General features: G+C 45.0%; 1 protein-coding gene across 2 annotated transcripts; it reads left to right on the top strand.

The window, feature by feature from the left end:
- Window positions 1–4,527: 4,527 nt before the first annotated feature.
- Window positions 4,528–19,574, top strand: MYNN (myoneurin). Of its 2 annotated transcripts, XR_014696186.1 has the most exons (11): window positions 4,528–4,711; window positions 5,063–5,352; window positions 7,049–7,851; window positions 9,666–9,825; window positions 10,524–10,702; window positions 10,907–10,990; window positions 11,423–11,509; window positions 13,289–13,579; window positions 17,679–17,802; window positions 18,700–18,781; window positions 19,369–19,574. XR_014696186.1 is itself a non-coding variant. In XM_084530196.1 (9 exons), exons 2-8 carry the CDS (start codon window positions 5,087–5,089, stop codon window positions 13,555–13,557), a joined length of 1,848 nt encoding a protein of 615 aa, XP_084386322.1. In that variant the 5' UTR covers window positions 4,528–4,711; window positions 5,063–5,086; the 3' UTR covers window positions 13,558–13,579; window positions 17,679–19,574. The 2 variants fall into 2 exon arrangements, 1 of the variants encoding a protein (XP_084386322.1); XM_084530196.1 differs by having other exon boundaries at window positions 17,679–19,574.
- Window positions 19,575–19,726: the final 152 nt, after the last annotated feature.

Raw genomic sequence — 19,726 nt, 5'->3', positions numbered from 1 at the left:
GAACTCACTTTTTACCAGAGCATGGTGAGGCCATTTCTTAGTGCTAGCATGACAGAAGTTGTGTTATCACCTTTGGCCAAAGCACTTTCCATGCATCCAAAGCAGGTGTCACACGACTGATCTGAAACAGTGAAAACATCTGTCTCGAGCAGATGTGAGCAAGGCATCCTTCGAAGTTCACCACCTAAACAATCCTTAGAGGACCTCCTAACTTCTTGGCTTTAATTTCCAGGCAGCTGACACTCGATAGTAAGTCAGCCAGGACACACAACCCTAGTTCCCAAGTCATGAGTGGCAGCCTAGAGAACGAACCTCAGAAAGGTGTGTTGATAATTTCCTTGGGCACACGTACTCCTCCCAGATATCATCACCTCTCTGTACTACTTTGTGCCACGCAGCTAGCGGTGATAAACTCCTCAGTGCAGGCAAGCTTCAAACTAGCAAATATATTTAAAACAAAAACAAGCAAACAAAACCCAACAACAAGAGGGTATATTAACAATGAATATATTAACAGGTATGTTAACAAGCGGGTATATTAACTCATGCTCTGCAGGGAAGAAAATCTGCCTAACACCAAGCGACTGATGCCAACCTGCTTCCCAGGCTGCTGACTCTCACCGGCAGCTGCTTCTCCCACTTAAGAGGAGAGCCATCAGCTGCAATTCCTTTGATATGCAATGGCGGATATCACTTGCAAATGGCTTTAAACTACTCTGGGAAAAAAAAAAAAAAAAAAAAAAGTGCTGAGAATTTTTGTTACAATTCCTAAAAAGCGGCTGTCTCCCCTTTCTGGGCTGTTTCAGTGATCAGCAGGCACAGGAAGGAGGCTGCAGAATACCCTTCTGAAACAGCAGATTCAGTTACGTTTGTGCAAAGTCTTCCCTGCTATAATAAACAGACAGAAATAAAAGTAGACCAAGTTCTCCATTTCTAAATGTTTATTCTCTGGTACATGAATAAGCCGAACATAACTACACTTTTTCATGCATACACGAAGTTGTAGTTTAAGCTTATCACCACTTTCAGAAGCAACATGGAAAAAAAGAGAAAAAAAATGAAAAGAAAAAAAAACAAAACATGGTAAATGCCTCGAGAGATACATTCCATGAAACAACGTTTTGTCCTGATACTTGTGTGGCAAGGAAAGCTTCATTTGGAAAAAAAACAAGCATTAAGCACATGAAGTATCTTGGCTTTGCAATTACAAGTCTGACAAAGTATTTCGTTGCTAGTGAAACCTGTTGCTCAGAAACATTGAAAATGCATTACTTTGAAACTAGAGGCGTGTTACCAAACCCTGGCACAGCCAGGTCAGGCTTTTTAAGAGAGATTCAGTTCCTGCTAACAGGAAGGAGCTCTGCAGCTTCAAGCAGGTGATTTTGGACTCTCGCATTCCCACTCATTCTGGCCACATGTTTCTTTCAAACACTCTTACAAAAATTAAGTACCCAAGTTCACCAATGCTCAAATCTGCACAAAGAAAGAAGAAAAGACCACAAGATGGCACTGGTCAAACACACAGGAAACCGTCGGACAGGCGATAAAAAATGAGCATCGAGCCGCGTTTGACCCAAGTTTCCAGGGCCATGCCAATGTCCCGCCGAGGTGCGATCTGCGGCAAGCAGCGCACGCTTGGCTCCCATCACACGTGACATGCACGTGGGTTTGTATTTCTGGCGAGTCTCCTGTAAGATGTTGGTCCTGGCTGGAGAAATCCTTCCTCAGGTGGTGATTTCGGCCTTGGAGCTACGTTCGGAGCCTGTCGGTCGGGGTGAGCGCGGTGAGCCCAGATCTTCGCACCACGCAGCTCGGTGCGCGGCAGCGTCCCGGGCCTGGAGGGGAGGCGACTTCAGACAAGCCCGGACGCTTTCTCCTGCAGATCTGTCGTCATTCGCCTCTCCACACCTTCACCAAATATTTACTGCCAGCTGCCCATCCTCGGATATGATATCCTCGCATGTTCCTCAAGCCCCCATCAAGCCCCTCAAGTCCGCATCAAGTCCACATCACTGCCAGGCCCTCCGTGACGAGACCAGCCGCACCTCCAGCCTCCCTGCTGCCCATTTCCCAGTCAGGGACAGCGAGAGGGGACCCCCTCGGTGCCCCCCATCCCCTCAGCCCCCTGCCCGCCCCGTGGTGTGTGTGTGGGGGGGGGACACCTCAGAGCCCTCGGTGGTGTTGGAGCGTGGCCGGCTGTGCACCCCACGGCGGAGGGGTTGCAGGAAAGCCGCCACCGTTCCCTTTTTGTTCTGCTGGGGTCATCCCGGCGGCTGGGGGCTGGGGACCCCCCGGCCCTGCGGCCCCCTTCGTGCGGCCGCCCGGGCTGACAGAGGCGAGCTCTTCGCGGCGGCAGGGGCCATGGCGAGGCCGGCCGACCGCGGCCGGAGGGAGGGGGGACAGCGGGGGGGCCGGGCGGGGGGCCCCCGGCAGCCGGGATCCCCAGAGCTGACGGGCGTTGAGTCGAGCCCCCGCTGACGTTTTTTTTTATCATTAGTGGTTTATTTCGTTTTTATTTCTTTATTTCCTTTTTTTTTCTTTTTTTTTTTTTGTTTTCCTCTTCTTTATTTTTCTTCCGGCCGGGGGCGATCGCAGACCACCCGCCCCGCCCCCCTCACTGCCTCCCGCCTCCCGCCCCCCTTCCCACCCTCCATCCCTCCCTCCCTGTCCCCTTCCCTTCCCTGTCTGCTCCCCTCGCCCGCTGAAAGCCAGCGACCAAAACAGCGGGCGGGCGCAGGGAGCGGCAGCAGCCGCCATTAGGGTTAGATCCGCGCGGGCCTCCCACCCGCCACGCGGCCCGCCCGCAGCCCCCCGCGTGCGGCTTTTTATACCGCGGGCCGCCGCGCCCCCATTGGTCGAGGCGGCACCCTCCTCCGCCGCCATTGGGCGAGAGGGGGGAAGGGGGCGGGGCCGGGAGAGCGGCGGGAGTTTGGAAGGCTCGGGTTAGCCGCGCGCCGGCTGCACCACGTGCTCCGCGGCGCGCGCCGGGCTGGGGACTCCCCCCCCTCCCTCCTCCCCACCCCCGTGACCCTAATGGGGTCTGGGCTTGGGACCGGGATCTGGGGTTGGGTTAGGACCTGGGGTCGGGGGTTAAGAACTGGGAGCTGGGGTCTAGAGGGCAAATACCTGGTGGTTGAGGTGTTTAGGGTTTGGGGTCTTAACGGTTTAGTGCTGGGGTCTAGGGGTTTGGGGTCTAGGGGTCTACGGGTTTGGGGTTTACGGGTTTGGGGTTTAGGGCTCGGAGTCGGTACCTGGTGGCTGGGTCCGGGGTCCAGGAGGTGGAGTCAGGACGCTGGGAAACAGGGGGTGGGAGCTGGGGTCTGGGGGCGGAGACCTGGGGGCTCGGGATTGGGGGTTAGAATTTGGGGGCTGGGGCTGGGGCTGGGCTCAGGGGCTGAAATCTGGGCCTATAACCACCCCAGATAGATTTGGCCAGTAGATTTGGCGCTGTAGGAAAAAGTGCTTTCAAATGACACTTTGGTGTGAAACATTAACCCAAGGTGCGGCATTCTGTTTACTTACATATACAGGCTTAAATATATTGCAAATGAATCGGGTGATTTTGAAAATCAAGATCTCAAAGTTTCTCTGTCACGTGAATGCTGCGATTGTTGGCGGTAGGACCCTTTCTCAGCCAGCAACGAATATTTTCGACGTGGTTCAAATAAAAACCCAAAAGGTGGCGGGTCCAGCTCTTCAGCAGGTGTAAATCTCAGGGCTGTGTGCGGTGGTGGCAGTGTGTCTCCTCGATTCACTGCCTGAAGGAGAGGAAGAAAAGATGCTCCGTCAGCCTGCACACTTCAAGAAGTCACCTGCTTTTGCCTGAAACCGTACCAGACTACGCAGGGCCTTTTCCCACGTGAAAAGTGTTATAAAGAAAGGCACCACAAACCCGCGGCACTGCCGTTAGGAACACAAACAAGCTGTTTATTTCCACAGCCCCGCTGAGGCTGCCTGTGGCAGATGGGGCAGCGGGCAGCCACCGTCCCTGGGGGTGGTGCTTGGGGACACGGCTCAGAGGGTGACGGTGGTAGGGGGTGGTTGGACCAGGTGATTTTAGGGCTTTTCAACCCTAATGATTTTGGGATCCTGGGGGTGAGGCCGCAGCGGTGAGCGCGGTGAGTACCATGAGGGGGCTCGCCGCAGAACGCGTTCCAGAGCGGGGTTTCCGTAGTGTAGTGGTTATCACGTTCGCCTAACACGCGAAAGGTCCACGGTTCGAAACCGGGCGGAAACACCGGCGGGTGGCTCGCCTTTTTTTTCTTTTTCCCCCCCCTATATATTTCTCGACGTCGTGCTAGAAAGCAATCGAGGTCCGCCAGCGCTGCTGAGCCAGCGCCCCGAATTACTTTGAACTGCAAGCACCAACACGGAGAGATGTCAGAGCCTTCAGTCCCAGCGGGACTACATCCCCCAGCATGCACCGCTCCCTAGCACCCTACACCCCAGCACAACCGCGCCGCGGTGCATCACGGGAGCTGTAGTCCTCTCCTCCCCGACCCTCCCAGCGGTCGTTCCGCGGCCCGTCCCGCCCCGTTCCCCTCTGGGCGCTGCCCGCCGAGTCCCCGCTCCCCCCGCAGCCTCCCCGTGCCCTTCTCCGGTCCCCGGCGGTCCCGGGAGCACCGGAAGTGGCGTGAGGGAAGCGGCGGCGGCACAACATGGCGGCCTGAGGCGGAGGCGCCGCCGCTTCCTCCCGCTCGTCCCGCCGCAGGTGCCCGAGGCGCCGCCGCCTCAGGGACGGGCCCGGGAGGGAGCGGCTGAGGCGGGCCCGGCCCGGCCCGGAGGGACCCGGGGGGCACCGGGGAAGGGCTGAGGAGGGGCCCGGCCCCGGGAAGCTGTGGCCAGGCCGCTCCCCGTTGTCCCCCGGTGCTCCCCGGGTCAAGCCCCGGCGGCCGGGGGCTCCCCGCGGCCCTGAGGGAGGCCCCGTGAGGGAGGCGGCCACGGGGAAGGGGGGGGGGAGGGGTCAGAGCTGAGGTGTCTGTCAGCATTAACTTTATTTTGAGGGAAGGGGGGGGAAAAAAAGTAAAATCCGGTGTGTAACGGGGCTGCTTCGCTTTCCCAGGACGGAGAAGAGGCAGCTGGCAAGATGCAGTACGCCCATCACTGCGAGCACCTGCTGGAGAGGCTGAACAAGCAGCGCGAAGCCGGCTTCCTCTGCGACTGCACCGTCGTCATCGGCGAGTTCCAGTTCAAGGCGCACCGAAATGTGCTGGCTTCCTTCAGCGAGTACTTCGGGGCCTTCTACCGGGACGCCTCGGACAACAACGTGGTCTTGGATCAGACGCAAGTCAAGGCCGATGGGTTCCAAAAGCTCCTGGAATTTATTTACACGGGGAACTTGAACCTTGACAGGTAACGCGTGCGGATAGAAAATGGGGAAACAAACCGTGTTGAGGCAGTGCTGGGTTTTTTGTTCGTTGTAACACATCTGGGAGGAGCACAGTAGTGGATGTGATGCATACAAACCATTGAAGATCGTCTGTTTGCATGCTTCAGGGTAGCACATGACATACAAGTCCCAAAACAAAAGTATGTTGTCAGATATTTTGCTGATAGGTGCAGTTTCTTGAGTCTTTCTGTCAGGATCAGGAAGGATTAAAAATCCTGTGTGGTTACTGGGAGGGGGAGGGATAACTCCATTCTTCCCGAAGTTGGATTGTAAGAGCCTTTTTTCCAGTTAACACACAGAAACTATACTTGTTTTCCCCCTCCTGGAGGTGTTTTTGTGCATGTTGTGTTACTTTGTGTACAGGGAGGGTTCTTCGCAGTGCTGCTCTCTCAGGGAAAAGAAAGAGGTGTGGCTCATTTAGCTGTAACTACTCAGAGGCACTTAGCCCAGAAGTGTAACTCCTGTTGCAATGTCTGGTGTCAAATGCATCCGGAAAAAAAAAAACTTTGTTGCTGCTGATGTCTGGAAACTCAGACTGAGAATTTTAAAAGCCTGGGTGGTCCTTTCGATGTTGTTTCTGTCTCTAACTTCGCTACAAGTTTTAATGCTAATAGAGCAACTCCCACAGCAGTGCCTCAAAGTTAGTGCCTCAGGCTTTGCAAGTCTCTGGGTTCGTTCGGAGCGGCTGGGATCTCTGAAAGACGTGGGCTGTGACCGTGCTGCTCTTACCCAGGGAGAGCTGTTTGTGTAACACCTGGGGCTCTGCTGGCGTGTACCTGTCAGCCTGCCATGTATCCCTGCTGCAGCCCCCGTTGTCTTCTGTGACGGCAGGGGCATGTGTGAACCCTAGAGGGTTTACCTAGAGCTCTGTGCTAGTGGCATACAAGCTACTGAGCCAGTTTTACACATGGACAGAGAATAATTTTGGCTAGTTGCCTGTTGTCGGATGATTTAGTTAGTTTGCTGTGAAATAGACAGGCAGAATGTTGTTGTTTACTGTTCATCTTTAGTTAAAGTGCCAGAAATCCACAGATTGTTACTGGTACTTGTTGCTACCGTTTTTGGATGCTTTTTTTTTTCTAAATCATCAAGGCCTGTGTTGAAATATAGGATACTGAAAAATATAACTGAAAAATAGTGTGTAGTAACTTAAACGAGGATTTCTTTGGTGTTGATGCAGTCTGTGTGTAGTTCATACAGAATAAAGAATGTGTGCAAGTCATTTTATAAAACAAGGTTAATAGCTGCTTTGCAGAATTGCTGGGGTGAATATGCTGCTTGTGAATTACTTATGATTTTTGGCAGAAAGGATAATAATTGTAGCATTTTATTCTCCAGTCTTTTATCCCTTTGTGTTATGACTTCTGAGCATTTTGGACAGACAAAACAAAGTCCGGTCTCACCACCTTACAGTCAGAATTAAAATTCTACAAAAGGCATGCAAACAAAAATAACATCTTCAGTTCTGTGGAGCTGCAGATTCCACTAGGCACGGGCTGTCAGTTGGAGAATAATTATCTTATTGGTGTCTTATGGACACAAGATTAGGTCTTGCTGTGTAACTTCTCTGTAGTTGTGCTGTCTGTGTTAATAGAGTTGGTACAGAACAAATTACTGCTTTGTCCAGAATATTGTCACGTAAATCTTGTTTCCTTGCAGCTGGAATGTTAAAGAAATTCACCAGGCTGCCGACTATCTCAAAGTAGAAGAAGTGGTGACTAAATGCAAAATAAAGATGGAAGACTTTGCTTTTATTGCTAATCCCTCTTCTACAGAGACGTCTAGTATCACTGGAAACATTGAAATGAATCAGCAGACTTGCCTTCTGACTCTCCGAGATTACAACAATCGGGAGAAAGCAGACGCTCCTCCTGCAGAGTTGGTTCAGCCACAAGCAAAGAAAACAGCTTTAGAAAAGAAATCCGCTCAGACCAAAAAGCGAAAGAAGAATTTCAGCTCTCCCAAAAGCATACAGAGTAAATCAATACAGTACCAGACTGACGTGACTGAGAACGCGTCGATTGAAATGTTTTTAGATGCAAATAAGCTGGCCACGCAGATAACAGAGCAGGCTGCCCAAGGCAGCGATAACTCCGAACTCCAGTTGGCAGCCGTGGTGGAAAGCGAAACGCTGGCAGCCCAGGATATTTTAGTTCAGACTATTGCAGCCAAACAAAAACGGGGGAAGGCTCAGCAGAACTGTGCGCTGAAGGAGCACTGCATGTCCAATATAGCCAACGAAAAGAACACTTACCAGCTGGAAAGTTCAGGAGAGGAACTTGACCAGAAGTACTCCAAAGCCAAACCGGTGTGCAACACGTGTGGGAAAGTCTTCTCGGAAGCCAGCAGCCTCCGCCGGCACATGAGGATACACAAAGGAGTGAAACCCTACGTGTGCCAGCTCTGTGGGAAGGCGTTCACGCAGTGCAACCAGCTGAAAACCCATGTAAGAACTCACACAGGTAAGCTGTTGGTTTGTCTCCGTGGACTGGAGATCTGCGATAGCAGCATGGGACTAAAGAGATCTTTGTGTTCTGAGTTGTTCCTCTGGAGGTTTTGTCTGTTCTTGGTACTGTGGCGATAGCGTCTATATCCTGGCAGCGTAAAGTGTTTTGACATTTTTTCAGTACAAAACCATAGTTTCAGTTTTAAGTAGCTAGAAGGGGACTTTATTTGTCAGAGCACCTTGATCTTTGCAAAGATTCCAAAGGCTGGCACCCTTTAACTGCAGGGACGTAAACTGGAGTGCAGTGCCAGAAACCACCGCCAGCAGAGCGTGAAAGGCTCATGGTACTTGATACCAGAATTTCTGTTGATTTTTATTTTTTTTAACATGAAATCCTAATATAGGTTTGATAACAATGGTGGAAAAAGACAGAAATACATTCTTGGTTCACGTAGGTAGCTTCTCGCATGGGGATCTTCAAAAAAAAAAAAAAAAAAAGTTAGTGGAGGTGGCTAAATTACACCATTTGGGATTTTAGTTAGTAAAATGTATGGCTGAACGGTGTGATGTTCTCTTCATTCAGTAACTTTACTAGAAATCTGTGTTGTAGCAAGAGCTGCAAGAGAAAGCATCAAAGAAAAATCATTTATGAACACTTTAACGTTAAGACAACGCATTCAACCTGGAAAGATTATGAACAGCAAGTTGCTGGAGCCTGGGAAGACACTGAGGAGAAGCACAAGTCTTCTTTGTCTATTTTTATGCCCATCCCTAGACAAGGAAGGCTTGCTACTGGATTAGTTCTGTCTTCAATTTGATCCAGCGTAGCCGTTCTGCTCTCACCTTTGCTGCTGTGCTAAACCCAGTGAGCAGCAGAGGGTCGTTGTTTGCATAGTTTTCTTCCTTTTGTGGCTGGCATTCCGAATTCTGAAGTAACAGTGAGAAAGGCTTTTTAAAAATGGTTCCTTTTGCTCTTTTTCCCTTTGGAAAACTGTGAGCAGAGGTCAGCCGTGGAGCTCTCTCCAGGAAGCTGTGAGGATGCAGAAGAGGAGTAGGATGCAAAGCCTCCAGTAGGAGGTCCTGAGGTACAGCTGCAGGAGAACACCATTCCCGTTCAGTGACCAAGGGAGAGAACTTCAAATATCGTCAGCCACTGACTCACTAAAGATTCATACGCAAGGTGAAACTCATGAGCAGTATTCAGGGCCAGTTTGCTGCTCCTAGCTGGCAGGTTAGCTGCCTGGTGCTTTTATTTCCGAAGCTTTTAAGTACACGTTGTGCTTAGGAATTGTCAAGTCCCCAGTTTGGCTGTGCAGAGGCGCTCTCATGCTGCCATCTGAGTCTGTGGCGTCGCACAGCCCTTTGATGAGACTGCACTGACCACAGAGAAACCACAGGCAGTCAGAGAGGTACCTGTAGTGTTCTGCAGCAGACACTAGTGAGAAGTTAGAGAGCACTGGAGACCTCTTGTTGTTTGAGAGGCAAGGAAGCAGGTGATTTACTGGCTGATCATCTCAGATACTTAGAATTCTGAATAAACATGACCAGCACAAAGTCTGAAAAAGTAGTAGTAGCTTTCAGAAAGTAATGGGGGGGAGGGGAAATGGCATTATTAAAACCATGAATTATTCCCTTTTGTTTTCAAATGGTAATATGCCAGAAATGGCCTGTTGTGCGCTGTGCTGCTGGCACGTTCCACCTCAGCGGGCTGAACGCCGGATGCTGTTTGTAAGACCTACTAGAAGAGACACTTGAGCCTTGGCCAGGTAATGGATTGGAAAGCTTGCTTACGTAAATCCAGAGAGTACAAGAGGTTTGTTTTTTTACCAGGGGAGAAGCCATACAAATGTGAGCTGTGCGACAAAGGCTTTGCCCAGAAGTGCCAGTTGGTGTTCCACAGCCGCATGCACCACGGCGAAGAGAAGCCGTACAAGTGCGACGTGTGCAACCTGCAGTTCGCGACTTCGAGCAACCTGAAGATTCACGCCAGGTAGGGAGAAGTGAGATCCTGCAGATGTTTATCCACGTGTTTATTTAAACAGAATAATTTTCTGTGCTGTGAGCAGGACTTACACAGTCACATAATTTGATCGTTTCTTAATCCTTCTGTCTTGGGTCCTGTCTCACATCACACTAACAGAATGCGTACGTCTGTGTCCTCCCTTGTTAGGGAGGGAGCAGTTTATGAATGGCACAACATACGTACTGGCATCCTTATGGCAATGACGGTTGTTTGTTTTAAACTTTTTGAAGTACCTGGAGACAAAAGCAGTCCCTGACAGGAAGTGAAACAGAACCGGTCTCCCTGCACACAGCAGCTGGCATGTTGCATTTTCTGGCAGGAGCACAAATCACATTCCCTTGTTCGGAACCATCGTTTTATCTCTCAGTGCGCTGTAATGCAACACTTGCTGAGTTCTCAGGGTGACTGTTACGTGCACGGGGCCCATAGTTTGATTAAGCTGCCGTGAAATCACTGATGCACGAATTCCCCAAGCAAACAGACAGTGAATTTTACTCCACGAGAAACTGCTAACTCCAAATCAGCTCCCAGTTGATGAGTTTTGTGGCTCACAGAACAGTAACACAAGGAGCTTTGGAGAAGGCAGGGGAGAGTTGAGGAAAGTCACCTAACCATGAGTGCTGCTTCCCTTCCTGCCCTGATCACTACTGTCTGTTCTTTCGCAGGAAGCACAGTGGCGAGAAGCCCTACGTCTGCGACCGCTGTGGTCAGCGGTTTGCTCAGGCGAGCACCCTCACCTACCACGTGCGTCGCCACACAGGGGAGAAGCCCTACGTGTGTGACACCTGCGGAAAAGCCTTTGCTGTCTCAAGTTCTCTCATCACCCATTCCCGAAAACACACAGGTAAGGGGAGACAGAGGAAATCTCTGCCCTGGGATATCTGGGAGTGACCTCTGGTGTCCATCCAGCTTCTTTTTCACGTTTTTTCCCTTTGACTTCACTTTAGGGAGCTCTTTCTCCCATTGGATGTTACCTCTGTTTTATTTTAACTTGTTCTTTATGTGTATTATGGTTAATATAATGAAATAAACTTTGTGTTTCCTTTAGGAGAGAAGCCATATATCTGTGGCATTTGTGGAAAGAGTTTTATTTCCTCTGGAGAACTCAATAAACATTTTCGGTCCCATACAGGTCAGTTTCCAGACAGGCTGCTTCCTGCACAATAAATAATATTCTACTTTTACCTTTTTGCCTTTAAAATATACCACATTGTGCTGTACTTGAAAGTAGCAGAGTTTCTTAATCCATGTATCTCTGTGTGAAAATAAAGTAAAGAAAATATCTGTGATTTTTTTTAATTGCCTTTTTCAGACTAATTTCTGTGTGTAACAGTGTAGGTGTTGATGTATGATCATGGTTTTACTTCAAACACAGAGGCTTTTTGCTTTGTTAATCTCCTATTCTGGAAACAATTTTATTCTAAATACTGACAGACAGACAGAACCTTAGAGTTACAAACTGTATTTTAAAATACAACTCTAAATTCCATTGTTCTACATCTGCAACTGTGTTTTCTTTCAATTTCAAAATTATTCTATCTGCCAAACCCATTTGTTTTTTCAGGTGAAAGACCATTTATCTGTGAAATGTGTGGAAATTCTTACACGGATATAAAAAATCTTAAGAAGCACAAAACGAAAGTTCACACAGGTGAGCTCCTTGTGCAGAGAGGTTAAGAAACTTCATAACTGTTTTCTCTTCATGTCAAATAATATTATTGTTTTTTGTTTGTTTGTGTTTTGTTTTGTTTTGTTTTGTTTTCTTGAACTGGCCTAAATTGAGAAAACTTTAATTTTAGAAATTTTTCTACATTTAGAAGATTTTTGGATGGTAGCTCACCTTAGTGCTAAAAGCATCTGGTTTAGAGGTACCCAAACCTTTTAAAGCCTAAAGGATTTGCTTTAAAGTAAATTCAAGACAAATTTTCAAGCAGTTTGCATTGCTATAGCAAGCACATCTTGACCAACAGAAAAGTAGATTGCTGCTGACAAGAATTTCTGTATGTGAATGTTTCCTTTCTTGTCCTCGTAAATTGTGAGAGCTTTCCACATTAAGGCATGGCCTGAGTTGTAGGTAACTTTTTCTTTCGTCTGAGTCTCTTTTTGGAATCTGTCCGTATTAGGGTAATAATGTGAATGAAGAAGGCATACTGGTTACAAGAATTAGTTTCCTTCTAGAAGGACCCAGTATTTTTAATGCAACAGTATAGTCAATGTTAATTGAGGTCTGAACTGGATTAGCAATAACACAGTACCAGGCAGCCAGCAAAATGTTCTCTGCTGCAAATACTGCCCTAAAAAGACTTCAAATACATTCAAATCCTGCTCTGCATACCAGATTTTGACTAGGAAGAAATGTGACATAGTACTTGGTTATGGTGCAAAACCCAGGACATGTTTCAGAGAACAGAACCAGTCTCTTTCAACACTGGCTCCACGTACCTCATTATCTGTCCATCCTTAAGTGTATTTGTCCTAATTCCCTAGCCTCTGTCGTATGAAAAATGGAATAATCGGTGTCTGTATATGTCTGGCTTGGCGAGGGAGAGGCTGAGAAAACAAGTCACATGCGGAGGCAGCTTTGAAGGTCAAAGTCTCCGTGAAGCCCCGTTTAGGAAGGTGCTAATGCAGAAGGGGGTGGAAGCAAATGTGCAGCGAGAGCAGCAGTGAGCGAGGGCTGGGCACTATGTGGCTGTGGTTCTTAGGTTTTTGGGGATGGAAAATCTCAAGGAAACCTTCATAAGTGCATTTTCTCCAGAGCTCCTTTGTTCACTGTGTTAAGGATTTCTTATCTTCTGTACCATGCCAAGTAGAGATCAATTTAGAATTCATCATCTGTCTATTTGTCACGTCACAGGAAGCAGAGGATGTGATTCTCAGTTTTCACACTCTGTTTACAGCTTGTTTTGGCTTCACAGCACATTGAAGGTACTGATAGCACAACTGCCCAGGCAGTCTTTGACACGCCCCGTGCTTGTTTGGGCAGTCAGTTGAAAGGGAATCTGCAGAATTTGCATAGGAGCTTTTGAACATTCCTTCAGATGGTTTCCAAGAGAGATGGCGAGTTAAGAGGGATGGTATGAGACACACATGAGGATAGTTCATACGATGTCCTCAACAGGATAATCTGTAGGGAATTTGAATGTCTTGGTAAGATCTAAATAATCATTCAAGCACTTTAATTTTTCACATTGGATTTGTTCATTTTAATTCTTCTGTGTAAAGGCACTTGTGCTGTCTTTCCTTCTTGTTGAGTTGTGCTATCTGTAGCAAGATTTCTAGTAGCAGTTAGTCTGTGTTTTCTGAGAACAAGTCTTGCTTGGTTCTTGCTAGCAGCAATTCTTGTATCATTTGCAAAATTTTCCCTTACATTAATTGCTGGGAAAATAAAATAAATGCTTAGAAAAACATTTTTTTTTTCTTTTCTCAGGATCTGAAACTCCCCCTGATTCTAATACACTCGATAATTCTTTCAATGAACAAGAATCCATTCAGAGTCAGAAAAGTCCTTTATCAGAGTCCATAGATGTGAAGCCCTCCGAGATGTCTTTACCGCTTCCCCTTCCCATTGGGACTGAAGACCATCAGATGCTGCTTCCTGTGACAGGCAGTCAGTCTCCTTCGTCAGAGACATTGCTAAGATCCGCTGTGACTGGATATTCAGAACCTCAGTTTATTTTCTTGCAGCAGTTATACTGACAGCGCAGAACAGAGCCACAAGGTAATCCAGCAGTGAACTCGCATATGTTTGGTAAAGATGAACATAATCAAGCAGTCACAGTTTTTGAATTGGACTTGTTCTTTTTTTTTTCTTCTATGTAAAAATCCTCATAAGGCATTTCCATTGTACAGTGCTGTCTTTCCTCTTTTTTTTATTTTTTTTTGGTTGAATTGTGCTAATCTACAATCAAATTTCTATTTGTAATTAACACTGATTTCCAGGAGACAATTCCTTTTCAGCAACACCTGCCTTAAGAATTCTCTGTTAAGTATGTTAACGCATTTTTGGAGATCACTTTCTATGTTCCTGCTGATCTGAGGTGTGACAGTGTCATCTGAGCACCGGAGCAGGTTGCAAGAGAGGCTGTGGAGGCTCCCTCCTGGGAGACACTTAACAGCTGCCTGGACAAGGTCCTGGGCAACCTGCTCTGGGTGTCCTGATTTGAGTGTGGGGGTAGGACCAAAGGGCCTCCAGAGGTCCCCTCTCGCCTCAAACCATTCTGTGATTTGAGAACAAACATTTTAAGCCATATTTGATAGTTTAGGAATATCAATCCAGAGCTCTAGAGGGAAAAATCAGAATTTGACTGTGCTAACGAGCTTGTACGTCTGCATTCGGAGGTGATACCGTGTACGTGGCGGAAGGCAGGGCAGTGCTCTGGCGAGGCCCTGTCAAAGAATTACTGCTGTCAGCCAGAAGCAGCCTGTCTTCAATTCAGTCTGACCAGAGGGAAAGTGAGCTTGGTGTAATGTCCCTGACAAGGCAAGTAAGGGGAGGTTCTTCAGCATGGCAAGTCAGAGGGCTCTAACGGCATAGATACTGCTGCGTATTCTTTCCAAGTCACTCTTTTTTTTTTTTTTTTTAAAGTGAATCTAGCATTGTTGTATCTTGTCCCAGATTTGTTTTTCACATCTCTGAAACATCCTTGGTTTGGCACAAACAGCAGCGTTTGCTAAACAGAAGAGCTGGAACGTGCACGTTGTAGATGAGACAAAAAGACACATTGACTTAATTGTGAGGCGTGAACCATAGCTTCATAATTATCATTTCTGTGACAGTAGGTACAAAAGAAGAAACAAACACTGCCCTTCACTGTGAAAATACTAGATGAATGAATAATGCCCCCCCTGAGGGGGCATTAAGAAGAGTACAACAGAGCAGATTAATTTTTTTTCCAGGCATGGGTTTATTAGAGTATGACTGATTTATTTTAATTGAAGTATTTATGTATTGCTTTACCTCTCACACCGTTTATCCAGTGTAACTGCACACAATTGGTATCTAGCAAGACCTTTGTAAAGGTATGTTTTACTACTAGCAATTTAAATTTTAAAAAACAACATTCATAGTGTCCTGGTAGGGTCATTAGTTAAATATTACTTGACAGTAGGAATGCTTTTATGCTCCGTTTTGCCAGTTTGTGCCATTAGCATAATGTAAGCATTATCTAAGTAATCATCAAATAGTGAGAAACAATCATATTCTGTACCAACAAGATGTTTAAAGATATTATTTGTTGGTTATTTACTTGGTGCTAGCATTTTATTCCCACTGATGCCTTGTGTCTAGACACTGATAAGTCAAAGGGCATAGGAGATACCTCTTAACTGATTCTGTTCTACGTGGAGTAATAATTAATCTGCACCTTAATTAAAAAGCCTTGTGAAAAATTTCTTGGAGGACTTCATTTAAAGATTCTGCAAATGGTCCCTTGACTCCTGAGCATGACTATCATTTTCTTTTAATTTCTACATGTTTAAGCTTGTGAGGTAATAGATCTTTCACTTCTTTGTGTTGATCATCTTTGTAGGCTGCATGTTCAAAACCGCTTCTTGATCATATTTTAGGTTTTAATTATGGCTAGTTTGATAAAAAGCTACCATGGACAATGTAGAGTTCCCCAGGAACATTCTTAATGCAGGCATCTCTCACTGTCCACCAAAGCTAGTTACTACTCTATCTTCCTCGCCTTTATTTTCCTTGCTTATTCATAGCACGGCATTTATGAACAGCTGATGTCCTTCATAACACCAGCAAAGGACAATAGATGAAGTTCTCAGATTTTCTTGTTTGGCATTGCCCCCCGCCTCCCCTTTTTTTCAGGTTTCTGTTGTTGATGGAGTAGATGAAAGATTCCTTAGCTAGCTGGCACTGACAAATGGCAAATTTCTTGACCCTGCGTTAACAAAAGTGAGCCCTAGTTGTCCTAGGGCTCCTCTTTACTTTCTCTTTCTGAAAATAGAGCAGAAGTCTTGGGATAGACATAGACTTAGTCATGAGTGCTGAAAAAAAGAACAAAGATGTACAACTGGTACGTTTAATGTTTAACCAACTTGGGAAGATAAGCTAATGAGACTCTGCTGTTTTGTGAAGAACAGCATGTGAAGGTTAATATATCCAGGATAAAAGACAGCAAGAGAGAAATAGCGCTAGAAAAAAAAAAAAACAACAACACACATTCCTACATAGGAAATGCATTCCATAATAATGTTAGTTTGAACTGTTTTTATATTTCTGAGATTATAGCTTAATACTGTATTCTTAGATTTTCAGACTTTTTTAAAGAACAGTACTTAGATTTATACAGGATTTGTTTAGATATTTAAAAACAGTAACACTTTCTTTATTAGTCATTTAGTTTTCTTTATAGACAAGAAGATAATCATTATTTTTTACAAGGCAACAATTTTAACCTTTCTTAGTAGAACACACAGGCTTGTAGTTTTGTCTTGGAGCAATAATTTAGTGACCTGCACTCTTCAGTTCTCATCTGAGAGTCTCAATCCTTACCCTCATCTCTCGTGAAGATATCTCAGCTGCTGAGGTATGATCTCTATTAACTGTATTCATTTACTAGAATATAGATTTTAAATATATATAGATATTAAATATATATATATTAAATTTGTAGGAATGTTCATGCTGAGTGCTGTAAGGCCTGAAGAAGCAGGTCTGCACTGTACCTTTTGCTGATAGATGCATGGAAATCAGCTGCACATTAAATCATAGGCTTAAGGATTCCAAGTTCTTTTTGGAGGTGCAAGGTTTCTAACAGTATTGGTAATTTCTTTAAGGGGTTAATAGAAGAAAGCATGGAATTGTTTTTTATGGAGAATTTTCATTCTTGAGAACTACTTGCAAAACAAAATAGGACATATTAATAATTCCATTAACAGTAATTTAGAGAGAATGCCATGATTTATCTCAGCAACACCATTGTTTCAGTACTGTTTCAGTCAATTTTGCACTGAAGTGGGTGCAAGTTTTGCCTGAATAGATTATCTACATCTCTAAGTTTCTGAATTGGCTGTTTTGAAATATTTGTGTTAGAATAACTCCTTGTATGGCACTTACATCTGAATTTGTGTCTATATGTGGGCACAAAGCATGACAACTTTCCTAAAATCATGTATTTCAAGAAAATTGAATATGGACAAGTCCCATGTCAAGGACTTCAGGGCTGTGATCTTGGAGAGGCTGTCAATAAGCCTTGCAGAATTAAGATAAAGACTAATGACTGATTTTGGGTTAAATTATTTTTAAAGTATCTTTCATGTATATACATTTTCTCCTCTGTTATTTGTATATAGCTCAACTCTCAATTTTATAATCACCTGGGAAGGGAGTTGTACATATTCAGCCTGAAGTGTTTTATGTTAGACTTTAATAAACTTGTTTTGTATTTTTCCCTCACCTTGTGCGTGCTATTTATAACTGCAAGGGGAAACAACAAGAGGCGGAGGGAAGCAGTCTAACATAACCACCACTAAAGCACCCTGTCAGAAAGACACAAGGTTGCCCTTGTTGCAGCAAGGATTAGTGCATTTTCTTGGCAGCAAAACCACAATTTTTCTGATAGAAAATATTTTGGATCTGTTCCAACCAAATTAAACAAGAACTTTATTCTAACTGCAATCTCATGTGATCACTCTAACATTAGTACTTTTTTTCTCCCCCACCCTCATTTTGAGGGGTAGGGGATTTTTTTTTCCCTGAGTGCTTTGGAGGTGTACTTTATCAGCTCAAGGAGATATTCAGTGGATTTATTGATCAGAATTTGTATCTTAATTTATTTTGACTCAATTGTTTAATTTTACAGGAGGTGATAGAGTGGCTAGAGTATGCAGTAGGACTTAGCTGACCTGCACTATACCACTGGCCTGCTGGCTTAGTCATTTTCCTTCCTTTCAGAGTGTGAGACCAACACGCTGCCTTTCTGAAAGGTACTCTGAGTTCTGACAGCTGCAAAAACTTGCTTGCAGAACAGGATTATGCTTGTTTTAGTACTACAACAGCATGGCAAGAATTTCTAGCCTATGTGAATTCTCTCATTCAAGAGAACACAGGGAGGTGTCTTCAAGAATTTCAAGGTTTGGGTTTCAGAGAAAGGAAAGCAGTGTCTTTGGCATAGGCCTCTTTAAACAATACTTTTTTTTTCTTGGTATAAGTAGTAGTTGTAGCTTACAGGAATCTGTTTATACGAAATTCAGTAAGAATGACACTGCAGCCCTTTCTTATGATCAATTCTTATTGATCTCATCGATAATGCAGAGTGCTCCTGTTGTTAAGTAAAGGTTCACATGGAGTAAAAACATTTCAAAAAATACGCTAGCATTTTTGAACTTGATGCCATTATGCTGTTAATGTTGTGTATAACAGCATTGCTATCTTGAAACTGACTTCATAGCTTTGATTGTTACTGCAGCAGTGTAACAAGATTTAACAAATTTAAGACTTAACTTTCAGGCAATGAAGTTGTCCCGTACATGAAGTAAAGGCTAAGGGAAAGACAGATAGAGGGAAAAGTGATACCTCAATTTGAATGTTGCAGTGGTCTTTCTGGCAAGAAATTCTCTGATCAGTGGATCAGCACTAAGAATAGTTGCTTTAGAGTGTCATAGTACAACCTGCAATGCTCTAAAGAGGCAACATGCAGAAAAACAATGTTTACTAATGCAAGCCAATATTACAGCTCATCTACTTTAAAAAAAAAAAAAATCTATTGTTAGTATGCAGGTCCCTCTCAAACAGTTACATTCTTTGTACCTTCAACTGCTGTTTTTGTTGTTCTCTCCTTCCTGTGCAATAACAGCTAAAAAACAAGTGTCTGTCTAGGACAGTCTTCTCACACGGTGACCAGAGACCAAATTTGTGCTAACCAAGATGTTCACAGGTTAAGGTGTCCATATGCAGGCCAGAAAAGTAAATGCATTTCCATTCTCCTGTTCTGCACTCGCTTTTTGGGTATTACATCTGTTAAGCTGTTCTATGACAAGCACACAGGGGTACTCCTGGTCAGGAAGGTGAAGAAAACTTGCTCAGGTTTTAAACACTGGTGCTAGCAAGCAAGCAGGTTGAGGGAGCAGAGACAGAGGTAAGTCCACTGAGCAGGTAGGTTTGGTTTTGAGCAGGTAGGTTTGTTTTACTACACAGGAGTTGATTGACAAGGAGGTCTAAGTCCTCTGCTGACACTAAGCAATTTTTGGACCAACAAAGCCCAGCTAATTTATGTTCTAAATATTAAAACAAACAACAAATAGCTACCGATACCACCTCAGTTGTTTCAGATTGATAAACCGTATCCATACACCTCTCTGTTTCTACACTACCACTGTGGTAATACACATCACTGCTTTTTAAGTACACTGTTGAAATTACTTCCCTATCTTTTTCTTTTGACTTCCATTTTACAGGTCTTTTGCCTGTGTGCACATGAGTTTACGGATTATTTTGTTACCTACAGTTCACATTAGTTTGTGTGATTTTTTTTTTTTTTTTTTTTAAATCAGGCACATTTAGATCTGCAGAAAATTGCATTTGTGAAAACCTTTGAGCAAACCTGTCATATTTGGGTCATGTTTTAGGTTTAGACTTGACAAGATTTGTGCTCCTACAGGTATAAGCAGAATGGATGGAAAAAGGAAACAATCTGAGTGATTCCCAAACTTTTAAGCAGCTTGTATCCAAAGCATTAAACAAATTTTAACTACGTTTATATGCACATGTTGTGTTATTTATATGTCAGAATTGCCACAGCTATAATGAGGGAAGTGCTTTCAGTTTAAGAGACAGGAAGAAATAACACCAAGTTCAGTGGTGTTTTTCATTTGGAAGTTAAGAACTACATACAGCAAGTTAATCAAAATG

This window comes from Aythya ferina (assembly GCF_964211825.1).
Source record: "Aythya ferina genome assembly, chromosome: 9".
NCBI lineage: Eukaryota > Metazoa > Chordata > Aves > Anseriformes > Anatidae > Aythya > Aythya ferina.
Note: the sequence above shows the minus strand (reverse complement) of the source record. Positions and strands in the feature narration are given on the sequence as shown.